This window comes from Gopherus flavomarginatus, chromosome 5, assembly GCF_025201925.1.
Source record: "Gopherus flavomarginatus isolate rGopFla2 chromosome 5, rGopFla2.mat.asm, whole genome shotgun sequence".
In the NCBI taxonomy this organism is placed as follows: domain Eukaryota; kingdom Metazoa; phylum Chordata; order Testudines; family Testudinidae; genus Gopherus; species Gopherus flavomarginatus.
Window position 1 is genome coordinate 126,965,394 of NC_066621.1, and position 17,159 is coordinate 126,982,552.

General features: G+C 41.2%; 1 protein-coding gene across 4 annotated transcripts in view; it reads right to left on the minus strand.

The window, feature by feature from the left end:
- Positions 1-17,159, minus strand: part of EML5 (EMAP like 5) — a 301,390-nt gene that overhangs the window by 214,668 nt on the left and 69,563 nt on the right. For all 4 annotated transcript variants that reach the window (XR_007774428.1, XM_050953201.1, XM_050953200.1 and 1 more), the window contains exon 5: positions 3,645-3,830. Coding sequence is in view for 3 of the 4 variants with exons in the window: in XM_050953201.1 (XP_050809158.1) it covers positions 3,645-3,830 (186 nt within the window). In the remaining variant the exon portion in view is untranslated. The remainder of the gene's footprint in view (positions 1-3,644; positions 3,831-17,159) is intronic.

Here is a 17,159-nt window from a genome sequence, read left to right on the forward strand (position 1 = left end):
GGCATCATTAGCTCTCTTGCAGGACAGAGAGTTTTCTGTGGCCCTGCTGCCATGGGTCTTGCTCCCTCACTAGCTCTGCCCCATGAGGACAACACCCTTCCCCTCATCTTGCACTTGCAAGGATGAGGTGTCACCAGCCCTGTGCCAGCACAGATAACGCTTGCAGCCCCGCTGTCACAGATGTGAGAATGGGGTCATGATAGCAGGCCTGCAGAGGGCTACCTGCAGGGCCAGTGACACTTGATCCCTGCAGGGGTAAGGTGCAGGGAAGGCTGTGGTCCTGGCAGGGCAGAGCAGAGATCCTTGGGCCAGGACTGCAAGTAGGAGGATTAATCAATCAATATTAATGGTCAAAACTGAAAAAAAAATTCCAAACCTTGAATTTTAAAATTGTCAGTGATCCACCACCACACTTCATAAATTGTCCCACTGGTTAATTACCCTCACTGACAAAATTTATTCCTTATTTCCTGTTTGAATTTGCCTGACTTCACCTTCCAGCCACTGGATCATGTTGTACCTTTCTCTGCTAGACTGAAGAGCCCCCATTAAATATTTGTTCTCCATATACATACATTAAAAAACATGTGTTGCAGTGATAGATTCAAAGAGCTCACTCTATTTAACAAACAAAGTTAAGGGGTAACTTTATTAAGTCTATATATTCTATTACCTTCTCTTTGTTAAGCTAAATAGAGTGAGTTCTTTGAGTCTATCACTACAATGCATGTTTTCTAATATATGTATATGTACATATTGACCAGGGATCGGCAACCTTTGGCACGCATCCCATCAGGGAAATCTGCTGGCAGGCTGGGACAGTTTGTTTACTTGCAGCATCCACAGGTTTGGCCGATCGCAACTCCCAATGGCCACAGTTTGCCATTCCAGGCCAATAGGAGATGTGGGAAGCAGCGGCCAGAACATCCCTTGGCCTGTGCTGCTTCCCACAGCCCCGATTGGCCTGGAGTGGCGAACCATGGCCAGTGGGAGCTGAGAGCAGCAGAACCCGCGGACGCTGCAGGTAAACAAACCGTCCCGGCCTGCCAGTGGATTTCCCTGATGGCCTGCATGCCAAAGGTCAACGATCCCTGATATAGACTGTAATGAAGTTACTCCTTAACCTTCTTTTCGTTAAGCTAAATAGAGAGAGCTCTTTCAGTCTACCACAATGCATATTTTCTAATCCTTTAACATTCTTGTTGCTCTTCTCTAAACTCTCCAGTTTATCAACATAATTCTTGAATTGTGAGCACTAGAGAACTAGACATATGTCAGTGGGTGCATTCATCCCCTATACCCAGTGTGGCAGAGGCTGTGATATGCATTAAGCATGCCCTTTCTCAATTCCTTATCCCAGTGTCAGCAGTGTATTCTTGGTGCATGCCCTAAACTCCTCTCCCCTACTCCTTCAACCCAATCTGTGTTGTGATAATCTGGTCTACAAATTTACCCTAATTGTAAATTCTGTTGTAAAAAGTGAGTGTATGTTCATAAGATAGCACAATAATCTATAACAAACATTGATTGACAGCTACAAAAAAATCAAAATAAATCCAAACAGAAAGGCCTACTGATATAACTCAAGGAAAACATTTAAATCATACTTGCTATAAACAGAAGATGTGGAACTGGAAATTAACCAAAATTGGTGTGTTGGATATTAGGCCTAATTGGTGGACAAATTAATGAGGGGATGGGCTATTTCACCCATCAGTCCTTTTCTTGGATCCTTAAAGAAAGCCTTCAGAGGGAAAACAAGAAGAACAAACTAAAGCTATTGGAGCAAGCTTCACCATCATGACTGCCACCTCCACTGTCTCCTGGGACCAGACCTTCTTCGTCCTGATCCTGACAAATGTCCTGACCAGAACAGACAGGAAGTCAGATGACATCATTACTTCTACTGCCTCAGCTGCATCCCAAATACCACTCAAGATGAAACAAGATCGAACTGTAACAGAAGCAGCCATAACAGCTCAAGCCAATCTCAACTAACTTCTTCTCTTTACCCCAAAAGGAACATTATTACCATCGAACACTGTTAAACAAGGGTTATGTTTTCCTTTCAAATCTCTCTCCAACAAGAAAGGGAAACAAGAAATGTAAAGTAAAGCTTTCATTTTAACAACATTTCAAATGCTTTAACTGTTTTGCCTTTTTAGTACCTTTTAATAAAAGGTTTAAAAAGTTTTTAATGGTATTTGCCATAGTACTAAGCAGGCTAAGGTCTCTGTATACCAAACCCTGAACCTTGCTTAACACTGTTTAACATTAGACAGCAACTGGGTTATGTTAACATCTTTGGGCACCTATATTCCATCTAAATTAATGCAATATCACCCTCTCCTCCCAGCAAACATTTGCTTGTATAATTTATTTTCTTTTCAATAAATAGTTTAAGTGCCCTATGATGTATTCAGATTACATTTTCCCACAATTAAAAAAAAAAAACCTTTGACAGAGGCAACCTGGAACAAGATGCCTCCTTTTTTATTTCAGCTTTCTGCCCTGGACTGGATTTGAATTCATAGTGCCGGGGTGGTGCTCAGATTCAATGACCATTACATAACATCAGAGTCACAAGGTCCTATGACATAGAGGTAGTTTTCCAGATAACCTCTTTCTCTGCATATACTAAGTGTAATTCATCTTGCACACTGCCAGAGAAGTCTTTGACTAATGTTTTAATTTGATTTTCCCCACAGGGCTAGTGGGTGCATGTACTCCATTTGGGTAACTCTCAAGCCTTTGAGATACTTGTGCGATGACCTCTGCCCTAGTCTGATCTCTGTCTGTGAGCAAAAATTCACTACCAGAATATGTTAACATTAAGAAAAGCTTTTTTCCTCCCTCAGGGTTGTATCTCGGGAACCAATAGCCAAATTTGGATCAGTGGCCAAACTACACACCCACACAAGGAACACAATTTGAAAGCAATCCCAGTAACTGTACGGATTTTGGAGTACTTATGACAGTTAAGCTTTAAACAGAAATCTGGTCTTAAGCTTAACTATTGTAGAGCTAGGCCGCTCCACTACAGTAAGAAAATTAAGTTTCTTCTCTTTCCATTCTGTGTCTCATTGGTTCAATTTGTTCATAACACACTGAGTTTAACATTATCTGTAAGGTACACCATTGTCCATAATTAAAATCCACTTTCAAACATAAATAATTGTTTCAGACAGTCAACCTGATATACTCATAATAGTGTGACCAAGTAAATTTCTCTTAGATTAAAAATGTCAGAAAATTAGTGGTTTTATATGTGAATAGTAGATGAGAAATCTTAAAATGTTGAACCCTGTCTTGTATTGTCACATACACTAGTTACAACACCTGGAGGAAAAAAGAGACACATAGCTCTGCATGTAGAAATTGGATTCAGGATTATTGAGTTTTTTCTCCACTTGTCTCCTCCACATAAGCATACGGTCTAGAGTGATAGGAGAAGGATACAGAAAAGTTATGTAAAGAAAAAAAATAACCTCTTCAGATTTAGATTTAAACATTTTGGTTTAAAATAAAAATAATCTCAACAATATTTCAAAAATCTTCTTTGAGCTATTAGTTACACACTAATCAGTTTCCAAAGCTGTGCATTGTTTAAACAATCTGAATTAGTATAACATAAATATACTTACAGCATGTGCTCCTTGTATTGTCCGTATGAGATTAATTCCTTTCCATACATATATATCTCCATTAAGTGCACCAGAATGTGTCACTTCATCTCTTGCACAGGCGAGGCAAAGTATAGTTTGGAGATCACCAGTCTTGCCAAAAACACCACGCTTTGGTGTCAACGAATTGCCACACAAGCTCCAGAACTGATAGATAAAACATATGGTATAAAAATGGTGTTTATTTTGCAAAAGTCCTGTGAATTTTGCAAATAATGTAGTGTATGCATATTTGAGAGTGAGAGAGAGAGAGAAATATACCAGAGCCAAGAGACACAAAGTATTGTACTCTTCATTAATCTGGTTCTCCAGTGTGCCACCTGTAGCAATTTTTTTTCTGCTAACCAAAGTCTTTTACTTCCAATAAGCATACTACTTTCATATATTTATGATCCTTTGTGTGAAAGAGTTTCCTGGTATCAGTTTTAAATAAAGTTCAAATGTCTTTACTGATCAAACTTTCACTGTTAGGTTCAATATTATTGCTGGTTTTGTAATCATTCAAAAGAGTTGTTTCATAATGAAATGATCTGATTTTTTTCATGATGCAATACATAAAATATCCTTTGTGCTTTAGTGATAGATTTTCAGAGCAACAGTAGAAGTGTGATGTTCAGGAGCTAGAGCTATGATTTGCATGTTTCAGCACAAGCAGGTGCATGCAAGATTCATGTTATTCAACATGGACAATAGGAAGCACAGTCATTACTTGAACATCTGAAGCCCTCTGAATTCCAAACTACCCTTTTCTAGGAGGATGTTTCTTTGGCTATGTTAGTTAACATCAAAAGAGATCTCAATTCAAGTAGTAAGCCAATAAATAATGAAGATTTCTTTTACTGAAAAGCATGAATGAAAGAGAAAGCACACACTATCTGTCAGTTAAGAGATTACAGAAAGAAATTTCCAGTTTCTGTGCATTACCACAACTTCATATTTTTGGATTTGTTTGGGAGGCGGAGTGAAAGGTGTTTACGTGAATAGGGACAAGTGCGGGAGAGTTTAAATTTTGAGTTAGATACGTGAGGATTTTTAAATTCAGCCATTGGGCCAACTGGTCTATGCTACAGTTTTGTTTTGGTTTTTAATATTTTGTATATGCAGACAGAGCTCTGGAAAGGAGCATTTAGATAAACTGAAATAAATTTTAAAAGGACACCTGGAGAACTATCAGTAGCAGTTAGTTGCCCTATGCTTTGTTTTTTTCTGTCTTTAGGGAAAAAACAAGGAAACTGGAGTGCACACATTTTCATGAAAGTGATTTGCATGCAAATCTCTCAGTCCTGAGTTTCACAGAACCATCCCGCTTTGCCCCTCAAACTCCCTTATCCCATTTGAAGCAGAACATTTCCAATATTTAGATTGCCATGGGTCCCCCGTTTGAGAGGGCAGTCAAACTGAGTGGCACTGTGATCTGGCATATGGAGTTGCATCGCCCCTCTGTTTTGGCCTGGCCATCCCTCTATCTGTTTATGAAGGGGCAGAAAGGACAAACCTGAACAGTTCAGGTTTTTGAATTTGACCCAAACCAAGCCCACCTACCCACTCTCACTTTTTTTTTAAATTACTAGCAAACTGAAAAATAAATTATTCACCCAGCTCTAGTCCTAATTGACCATTCCCTAACCAAAGGTCTTGGCAGTGCTAGGTCTGCAAATACTGTATCCTCAGAGCTGGAGTTACAGGCTAACTATTGTCCCATTCTCTTGCTGTATCCTTCTTTTACCTGGTATGCAATGCAGAGCTATGGCCATACAGGCTGCCACACCTTGTACTTTACTGAAAAATCCTGCTCACCTTTTCTATGCACATAAATATGCAGTAGAGTGCACAGGAACTGCTGAGCCAATTTTGTAACCCTGTGCTGAATGTCATGTAACATTTACTTCATTCACCACAAACAAGTAACACAAACTGTCTCAAGAGATGCACCATCATTTTCCCTATACCCCTTTGTACTAAATTTAGACTCTTAATCAGCATTTTTGTTGCTCACAACCTGTTAAAAATTCTGAATAAAGGACATTAGTAGAAGGATTGCAGCAGTTACCTAAAAAAAGATTTTCATACTTCCAGTAGTTATTGAGAAATAACCATACACTGATTATGCAAATCCCTTCACTTGAACTCTGATTGGTTAATTATACCAGTACAAAGATTTACATACTGTATTACCTGAGAAATAACAGTACGATCATTGTACAAATTGTCATTTCAATCGATTTAGGCAATTTCATTTAATGATATAACAATTTGCATACTCCAGTCAAATACCTAGTCAACATGAAGTCTATCCAGAGGTTATATAATGATTATATGATTCCTAGCATGAGAAATAATTGTTGATGTTAAAAAGGAATATCATGATGGATTATACATATTTTTAAAAAGTCGGACCTCTTGCCTAATCAGGATGCTATTCAAGATCTTGGGTTAGGATTTTTTATTTAAATAACGCATGACCAAATAGCTGCAGCCTAGTTGTTAAAGATGCTCAGAATATGATGTAATTAAAATGGATTTTGTTAACTATAAGTTGTTAAAGTAAATTAATTTTTTAAAAATAAATAGGTTACTTCAGCAACCTGAGCCATTCTTAACATACAATTGTTTTTGGCAAAAGATAGGAGGACTAATTTGCCAGTGTTGCGCTATGTCTTGAAGTAGCAGAAAGTTAAGTAGTAATCAAGTTAATGGAAGTCTTTAAACTACATGATAAGCAGTATGTTAAATTAAAGTTGTATGCAATCTAGCTGACACACTGAACATTTTTGCCAACAAAGCAATAATAGTGTAAACCCCACATTCACTCTTTACAAGCAACATAAATTTCCCACCTGTCAATGATAAAAAAATATCCTTTTTTTAAAAAGTACTCCCAGAGATCTGTGTAACCAAATAGCTACAGGGAATTTCAGTTGCCATTCCTCATTTTTTAGTGTAAATTAGGGATCAAATTGGGGCATATATTTGTGCTCCAGAATCTTAGCTTTGCTGTTTAAAGTTGCTCTCTCAATAAATGTTAAGAGAGGAGGCTCCCTGAAGAGGAGGCAGAATAGAAGCTTGGGCACCGACCATAATTGAATGCAATAATCTCTGCTGACTATAAAACCCACTAGTTCAAAACAATTCCAGTGAATGCTTGGAAGGAGGATGGATAGACAGACAGTTGCTAAACATGGGTGAGAAGGATAGGGACCTAGGATCAAGATCAGTATGGGCTTTTAAGATGACTTGCTACTTATTGGACACAGTGGACACAGAAAGTATTTGAATGGGAGAAAGATGAGTTCCATTGTGTGAGAAGGGGTTATTCACCTTGTGCAGTAACTGTGGTTCTTTGAGATGTGCCCCCCTATGGGTGCTCCACCGTAGATGTATCTGCATCCTTGCGCCTCAGATTGGAGATTTCAGGTAGCAGTGTCCATTCGGCCTGCAAATGTGCTCTCCCTGTCTCATGCCTTGCCTCAAGGCTATCCAGTGCTGCACAAGTTAACCACCCTCAGTTCCTTCTCTATTGCAGAACCTCTTATTAAGAGCTCACAAATAGAAGGGAAGGCTGTGGAGCACCCATAGGGGCACAGATCTCGAAGAACCACAGCAACTGTATAAGATGAGTAACCCCGTCTTCTTTGAGTAATGTCCCTACGGGTCCTCCACTGTAGGTGACTGTACAGCAGTATCCCGATGGAGGGATGGAGCTTTGGAGCCAAGTCTAAAATTGATGCCAAAACTGTGGAGCCAAACATGGCTTCTGATGCTGAGTCATGCTGCACAATGTTCTGCAAAAGTTGCTGCTCTGCATATTTTTGTGATAGAAACATTTTTGACACAAGTGGATACAGATCTCGCAGAATGAATATGAACTCCAGATGGAGGTTGAAGATTGCGAGTACGATAGCAATAGTAATGAAGTTTGATATCCCTCTAGAAAGTCTTTGTTTCAAAAAATCGAGGATCCTTTATACCTCTCTGCAATGGAAAGGAATCATTTAGGAGATTTTCTCAAAATTGTTCTATCTAAACAGAATGCCACGTTCTCCTGATGTCAAGTATATGCAATATTGCTTCTCTTTTGTCATGGTGTGGCTTTGGGAAGAAGCTTGGGAAGTGAGTAAGTTGGTTTATATAGAAGGCAGAGGATATTTTCGGGAGGAACTTAGAGTGTGGTCTCAGTACAGCCTGAACTCTTAAAACACCACCACCACCACTGGTTGTGCAATTAGAGTCCTGATTTCCCCCATTCTCCAAGCCGAGGCAATGGCTACTAGGAATGCTGTTTTCACAGATAGCTGTGTAAGCGAGAGTATGGCCAAGGGTTCAAAAGGAGACTTTGTAAGACAGTTAAGGTCCAGGTTAAAGATTTCATGTTGGTGTCAGGCATCCGACTTGTGGCAAGAGGTTACTCAGACCCTTAAGGAATCTTTTGTTGTAGGATGAATGATTACAGAGTAGCTGTCTATCTTATGATGAAAGGCCACGAGACATACCTTTACTGAGTTTTGAGATAATCCTGATCTAGGATGCAGTCTAGTACCAGTGGGAGGGAAAGGATGTTGGCATAAAATGTTTTGAATCACACCAGATTTGGAATCTTTTCCACTTCTGGATATACATGTACCAAGTTGATGTTTTTCTGCCATGTAATAGCACCTCTTTAACATCCTATGAACAAGACAGCTCTACGCTTTCGAACCATCGAGAAGCCATGCCTTGAGTCAGAAAACTTGCAAGCTGGGGTGGTGGATCTGTCTGGCATTCTGAAAGAGGAGGTGGGGAAGGGGCTGGAGTTTGACTGGAAGGCGTATTGTTAATTGAGGGACCATGCCTGTCTTCAGGGCCAGCTCCAGGCACCAGCATTCCAAGCAGGTGCTTGGGGCAGCAATCTGCAAGCAGCGGCAGTCTGTGTGGTTTTGCCCGCAAGCAGCATGCCGAATTGCCGCCACGGACAGCGAAGGCTGTCCGTGTGCCATTAGGGTGGCATGCGTGTTTCCGCTGCAGCAGCAATTCGGCGGCAGCTTCTATGTTCAGCTGTCCATGGCGGCACAGCTTCTGGCTGAACACAGAAGCTGCTGCCAAATTGCCGCCGCAGAAACACGTGTGCCGCCCTAATGGCACACAGACTGCCCCCGCCGTCTGTGGCAGCAATTCGGCGCGCTGCTTGGGGCAGCGAAAACAGTAGAGCCAGCCCTGCCTGTCTTGGCCATGTGCGGACTATAAGAATAACCTTTGCTCTTTCTTTTCTTATCTTGGGCAGAATTTCCAATATGAGAGGAATTGGAGTAAAGGTGTAAAGGAGACCCATATTCCAGAGAAAGAGGAAGGTGTCTCCGAGCAAATGATGTCACAGTCCAGCCCTGGAGCAGTACTGGAAACATTTCTTGTTTTTGGCTGTCGCAAATAAGTCTATTTTTGGGACTCCCTCATGCAGAAATATGTTTTGGTGAACAATGGAGTACTTTTCCCATACATATTCCTGCAAAAATGTCATGCTGAGGGTGTCCGCTGTGGTATTCTTCATACCCAGAGGTTAGGCAGATGATATGGTGCAGCCAGCACAGCATCAACAATTCCACTGTTTCACTGCCTTTGCACAAAGAGACGGTGATCTCACTCTGGCAATTTATGTAGAACATACATGCTATGTTGTCATCATAACCTTTATGTTTGCCTTTGATCAATGATAGGAAATGTGAACAGGTGATCCTGATCACTCTGAACTCCAACAGATGGACATGCAGAGTTGATTCCACAGGATACCATTTGCTTGAACCTTGTGGTTGTCTAGATTAGGTCCCCAGCCCAGTAAAGATGTGTCTGTTGTCAATATCAGTGTTGGAGGTAGCTGAGTGAAGGGGACCCCACACAGACATGCTGTGGATCTTCCCACCATTTTAGAGAGTCTTTGATTATCAAGGACATTAACAGTGGTTTGGTCAATCTGTCTGTTTGGTGCATATTCCATTTTGAGCCATGCCTGAAGGCAATGCAGGTGGAGCCTTGCACGAGTTATTACAAGGTGCCTGCTGCCATGTACCCTAGTAGTTAAAAGGCAATTCCTGGCCAAGGTCTGGGGGCTGATATGATGGTGTCGATTAAAACTGTTAGCGTATTGAACCTGTGTACTGAGAGGAAGGCTTTGACCTTTACTGCATCTAGATAAGCAGCAAAGAGTCCTGTGGCAACTTATAGACTAAACAGACTAACATCACGTCTTTTAGTCTATAAGGTGCCATAGGACTCTTTGCTGCTTTTACAGATCCAGACAAACACGGCTACCCCTCTGATACTTGCATCTAGATAGGCTCCTATGAATTCGAGATGTTGCACTGGAGTCAGAGTCAATTTTTGAGTGTTCAGATGTAGTTCCAACTCTATAAATAATCTATAGCAGTGGTTCTCAACCTGCGGCCCAATCAGCACACAGCTGTGGCCCCATGTGACATCTTCAGGGTCATACAGGTAGTGTGTGTTATGTGAGTCACAATATACACCTCTACCCTGATATAACACAACCCGATATAACACGAATTCAGATACAACACGGTAAAGCAGTACTCCAGGGGGCGGGGCTGGGCACTCCAGCAGATCAAAGCAAGTTTGATATAACACAGTTTCACCTATAACGCAGTAAGATTTTTTGGCTCTGGAGGATAGCGTTATATCAAGGTAGAGGTATATAGAGAATTGCATATGCGCCCCACAATGGTAAATAAGTTGAGAAGCACTGATATATAGTCTTCTGCATGGCTGATAGGGCATCAAACAGTTGCACCCTGAGTAGGCAGTCATCTAGATATGGATATATCATGATTCCTAATTTGCAAAGACATGCTGCTATCACAGATAGGACCTTCAAGAATACTCTGAATGCAGACGATAGGCTTAATGGAAGTACCTGCATTGAAAATGGTCTTGACCTAGGCTGAATCTCAGGAACTTTCTGTGGAATAGTTGGATCTTGATATGAAAATAAGCATCTTGTAGGGCAAGGGCCGAGAACCAGTCTCCCTAGTCCAGATATAAAATTACTGATGCTAATTTAACCATCTTGAATCTTTGTGCCTTTACAGATTTGTTGGGCAATCCCAGATCCACAATGAGTCTCCATCCTGTATTCTTTTTCAGTATCAGGAAGTATTTGGAGTATATTTTCCCTCTGTGCTGATTGGGAACTTGTTCTATTACACTGAGGTTTGACATGGTATATTTCCTGATGTAACAGACACTCGTGAGAGGGGTCCTTGGGGAGAGAGAGAGAGGATGGTTAGGAGGGAGGGAAAGTGGACTAAATAACCATTGGAGATTATTTCCAGTACCCACTTATCTGACATTATCTTTTCCCCATTTTGTCAAAAGAACAATGCAGTGTCTAAAAAGATAGAGATAACATGAATTTTGCAGCAACTGATGGTGGCTAGGGGCCTCAGGCTATGTATCAAACTGATATTTCAATGTTGAAGGCTGTGCAGTTGAGGTTTGGGGTGCTGCCACCCTTTGTTTTTGTATCTGTTGTCTCTTCCACTGAGGTTCATACTTTTTCTGGGGTGGACGGAACTGGGCAGGTCAGGATCTTTGTGATGTCTGAGTTTTGCTGTACCTCCTTTTCTGTGCAGGTATGTAGATCCCCAGGGAATGCAAAATGCACGAGTAGTTTAGTGCGTGGAGGGAATCATCTGTTTTTTTCCATTAAGAGTTTGGATCTTTTGACTGGAAGGTCTTCCTCAGTCATGTGGACTTCTCTTGGGAGGCCAGAAAGGTGAAGTCACATAGCTCTCCTAAGAAGCTGTATCAGCAGTGTCTAGTTAAGTCTGTAATGATGTACTTGCCAGAAGCTGGCCCTCAGCAATGATGAGTTGGAACTGCACTCTTTGATCATTTGGGAGATGTTCAATAAAGGTGCTGAATTTCGATAATTGATGTAGTTATATTTCACCATTAAAGCCTGATAATTAGCAATCCTAAACTGTAGGGTTGCTGATGTGTACGATTTCCTGCCAAATTTTTTCCCAGTCCTTGTGATAGGGTGTTGATTTAGCATGTTGCTGTCTGCCACGTTTATTTACAGCATCTATCACAAAGGAATTTAGTGATGAATGGGAGAAGAGAAAGTCCACGTCTTAAGAGGGGATATAATATTTTTTATCTGGATTTTTGCACGTGGGCAGTATCATGGCTGGTGTTTGCCTGATGGGTTTGGCTGGGTCTAGTATCTTCCATATGTCCTTATCAGGTTGCACTGCATTCTCTATCAATGAGGCAACTTATAGAAAATGCAATGCGACCTGATAAGGACATATGGAAGATGTCCAGCAGCTTGTATTGTGTCTCCTTTATTTCTTCAAAGGGATCTGAAGTGAGTCCACCACTGTCTTGGTGAGGTCTTGAAATTGTTTAAAGTCTTCTGGCATAGTTTATGGAGGAGGCATAATGGCTTCAAATGGAATGGATGATTAGATGTTTGTTAATGGAGTAATTTCTTTATCCAGTCTTGCTTCCTGTTCCTCAAAAATCTCCTCTTGAGGATCAGGAGGTCTAGAAAGGGAAGTTGAGGGAGATTGTTTTCCTCTATCCCTATGTGAGACATTTGAGATCCCAGAGAACTGGTGTGTCTAGAGGCTTCCCATGGGTCCCAATATGTCCAACTGGAGTGGTGCAAGTTGGTGGGCCTTGCCTGTTATCAGTTTTGTGGCTCTGTAACTGTTTCTAGGTGATTGGTCTCTTGATGTTGTCCTGGGGAACTTTGTACTGAGACTGAAGCTATGTTATCATCATCCTCTTCTTCACTTGATAGAGGTGGAGCAGAAAAGGAGACTGATGAGGAGTGTCTTGGTAACGTGGGAAATTCAGGAGACTGAGATGTGGTCGGTGCCAGTACTGAGTAATGGGGATTCTAGCATTTCTGAGACCAAGAGGTCTTTGAAGAAACAGAATTCCTGTAATACTATGGTAGTAATCAGTACCAACAGAGTCTGCCTAGAGGGGCCTGGTGTCAAAGGATTCAATGGTACTTGTAGTCTTCTGTGGTCCAATGATCAGCCAGAAGATGGTGCTCTGGTCTTTTGTGTGGAAGTGCTCGGTACTGAGGCTCTCCTTGTCTCTGGTGGTGCCATTTTAGAAGAGCTAGCACACTCTCTACTGCTTCTTTTCTCTGACAGAACCAATGCCTCTGAGCCTGTGCCCTTCAGGTCTTTAGGCTTACTGACAGTACCAATACTTGAGGAGCCTAATGACTCATGGGTACTCTGTTGCAATTTGATCAGTGCCAAGGTGGATGATTTTGCAGGGGATCTCTTTTTTCCCAGTCAATTCTTCAGTTTGGGGACTAGTAGCCCTCTTTTTTGGTGGTTTTGTGAGAGGAATCAGCAGATATCCTCATTGAATCCACCTGGGAGTGATGTCCCAAGGACACAAACAGTCATGTTGGGGACTGTTGTTCTGGGGTGATCTAACTGACCTTAGATCAGAGAAGTCTGAGCTTCAGTTCATGGCTTTTTCCTATTCCTGATTTTAATTTCAGACAGAAAGTACACTTTTGTGGTAAGTGAAATTCTCCTAGGCAGTGAATGCAGCATGAATGGCCGGTCCTGACCAGAATAACTTTTCTGCAGGAGAGATAGCATTTAAACCCAGGGAAGCCAGGCATGCCCCTTTTTGGGTTTTGTTTCCCCAAAGAGGAAGAGATCACTGTTTTTGAAAGCCCCCCACCCTCTATTTTATTTTTTTTTTTTTAGAAAAAAAAAAGAGTAATATTAATCTACGTAACAAACTCTGTTTTCTATACTACTAACTAGAAATAAAGTTTAGAAATGAATCATCACTCAGACTCTAATGCTCCATCTCAGGCCAAGAGAAGTTGAGAAAGAACTGAGTGTGGTTTGCCTGCGCAGCACTAGATAGCACTGAGGCAAGACACCAGAGAGGGAGAGCACATGTGCACACCGAACAGGCATTGCTATCTAAAATCTCTAGTCTGGGAGGCGCAGTGACACAGATACATCTACAGAGGAGCCCCCATAGAGACACTACACGAAGGGGTGTGGCTTTTTCTTTGGCAGCACAATGAAGCTTTGGTAAGCCTGCTGTGAGATACTCTGGCAGTACTGACCCTTGAAGTGGAAGGGTTTCCTCTTGTTAGCTGTTATGTAGACCCTAAAGAGCAGAGTATAAAATCTTTGAGGAGTATGGGGAGTCAGTCAGATTACATGCCTCAGTGACAGGAAGGATGGTGCAGTGTTCAACAGTGACAAAAATGTGGGTAGTGGGAAAAGATCTGAATGAAAAAAATGCAAGAGTTTTCTTTTATTTATTTGAGTTCCCTGTGTTTCTCTATGACGTAAGAAATGCTTCTCCCTGCATTTCTTGACTGTTGGCTGTTAGAAGTCATTGATTGCTCCAGGAAAACAATAGACCCTTGAGCATCTGGATTCACCTCAAAATTATTTTTTGTATAACTCTGCCTGCTGCCCTTTGATGTAGCTGCCTATCCCAAGCCTGGACAAAGTGAGGTTTGAAATCAAGTCTAACTATCGAACCTTGTTAAAAAATATCAGCTAATTGGTTATAGAAAATGGAGCCAAGCTACCATTCTGGTAAAAATGGTTGCTCAATAGAGAATACTGCCAACCCCTCAGAAGATTCCTGGTAAAAGCCGGTCTCTAGAAGACAGGACCCTTCAAAGCTCTCACAGATCATGAGGGAGATAAACAACTATGAGCTTGAAATCCTGAGCACCAGTCAGAGCAGACTGACAGGTGTGGATAAGGAGAATTCCAAGCAAGAGAAAAAAATCTCATTTATGCAGATCTTAGTGACAATGTGCTTTGCAGGAATAGCACTCAATACAACAGATTCTATGGAAAAAATCGCTTTTCAACTGGAAACCAACATATCATATGTGCAAGGCTCCAAATCAGATTCCTAAACATGTCAATAATACAGTGCTATGCTCTGACACAGGAACATAGTGATGAGGATAAAGACAAGTACTATAATTGACTCCAAATGTGATTGACAGAATACCAAAACATGATTTATTCATTTTGATGGCTAAAGTGTGATGTGATAACCAAGGAATGGAAAGATCAGTGGGGAAGTGTGGGTTGGGAATCATTAAACTCAAATGGTGAGAGATTCATTTAATTTTGCATGGTTTCCAAACCAGTTCTTGCAAGCACCCTGTTCCCTCATAACGACATATGCAGACAAACACAGAATTCACCAGGTGGCAAAACAACCAAAAAACCAAGCTCAATCACATCTGCATTAGCTCAAGATACAGGTCATCTATCCAACATGCAAATACACAGCGAGCAGCAGATGCCAACAGCTTTGCCAAACTGAATTTAGAACTGAGAAAGTTCAACTTTAAACAGAAAGGAGCAAAGAAAATCCGCACCACAGAACTGAAAACAAACAAACAAAAAAAGTACTGAGAGAAACTCCAGTTTCAACTAAGGAACAGATTTGAGGCATTGCCAGAGGCAGAGGAAGACAAGGTAACAACTAGGCCTAAAGAAAGTGGGCAGCACTCAGTGACAATGTGATTCAACCAGCAGCAGTTGTAGTTGGATATCAACATAAATAAAGCAAGAATTAGATAAGCCAACAGATACACCATCTTATTGATGAAAGTAAAGCACTGAAAGGAAAGCTCCTGAATGCTAAGATCAATGAAATATTGGAAAAAAGCAAAAGGAGTACAAGAAAACAGACAAAGCAGTGAAAAGCAATGCAAGGAAAAAGAAACAGTTTTATGTTTAAGACTTAGCAGCTGACACTACTACTACGATACAAAACCTCAGAGTCATAGAATCATAGAATATCAGCACTGGAAGGGACCTCAGGAGGTCATCTAGTCCAACCCCCTGCTCAAAAAGCAGGGCCAATCCCCAAACAGATTTTTGCCCCAGATCCCTAAATGGCCCCCTCAAGGATTGAACTCACAACCCTAGGTTTAGCAGGCCAATGCTCAAACCACTGAGCTATCCCTCCCCCCAAATTAATACCTTCCAGCTCCAGTATTGACACACACAATCATAGAATATCAGGGCTGGAAGGGACCTCAGGAGGTATCTAGTCCAACCTCCTGCTCAAAGCAGGACCAATCCCCAGACAGATTTTTGCCCCAGTTTCCTAAATGGCCCCCTCAAGGATTGAACTTGCAACCCTAGGTTTAGCAGGCCAGAGCTCAAACCCCGTGTGGAAACTTGAAAACAGGAAATGGAACAATAAAAAATACAGATGGAAAATGCTTACAACTGGGGTAGAACAGAACAACAGATGGGCAGGGCATTTTAAATAAATCCTCAACAGACCAAGCCATACCTCAGCACCAAAATTCAATGAAACATGCAAACATGACCAATTTGATATCAACATCAATCCCATAGAGATGTTAGAAATACAGGCAACAATCAAGAAGCTCAAAAACAACAGAGCAGTGGGAGATGATCAAATCACAGCAGAAATGCACTTGACACTACAACCCTAACCAAACTGGCAGAGTTGTTTAATGAGGCCTGGGGAAAGAGACCATTTCTAACCAGCGGATATATAGAATAATTCTCAGAATACTCAAAAATGGTGAGCGATGTTACAGCCTATATGATTTTATAAAAATATGTTAAAGAGTGAATATAATGTAACTGGAATATGCTTCATGCAAAAGGTCTCTTGTAAGGTATCATTACAAAGCTTATAATCTACTGAGTATGATCATCCTATTTGTATAAATGTAATACTCTTGTATCTGAAACGAGAAATATGAAATATAACTCGGAGGGCCTATTGTAATTATGCATTAATGGTGGTTTGGAATCTTGATGACTCCCATTAACCAGGGCAATTGACTGGATGGCTCTGTTTGCAGGCAGGCCTTCCTGTGAGTCAGGCTGGAAGGAATGAAGGCTTGAAATCTTGCAGTGACATGTGATCATGCCACCTGAACTGGAATCCATCTTTAACCTGGTGTCTTTCCATTGAGAAGGAGGGCGTGGGAACCTAGAGAGGGACAAAAGGATTCCTGCCTTATGCAAAAGATATATAAATGGGTGGAACAGAACAAAGGGAGGAGAGGAGCCATCATGAAGAATCCCCCAGCCACCATCTGAGCTGGAACAAGAGCTGTACCAGGGGAAAGAATTGTGCCCACACCTGAAAGGTGTCCAATCTGAGGAAAAAACTTACTGAAGCATCTCTGAGGGTGAGAATATCTGTATTCAGTTTGATTAGACACAGATTTGCGCATTTTATTTTATTTTGCTTGGTGATTTACTTTGTTCTGTCTGTTACTACTTGGAACCACTTAAATCCTACTTTCTGTATTTAATAAAATCACTTTTTACTTATGAATTGACCCAGAGTATGTATTAAGCAAACAGCCATGAATCTCTCTCTATCAGTGTTATAGAGGATGAACAATTTATGAGTTTACCCTGCATAAGCTTTATACAGGGTAAAATGGATTTATTTGGG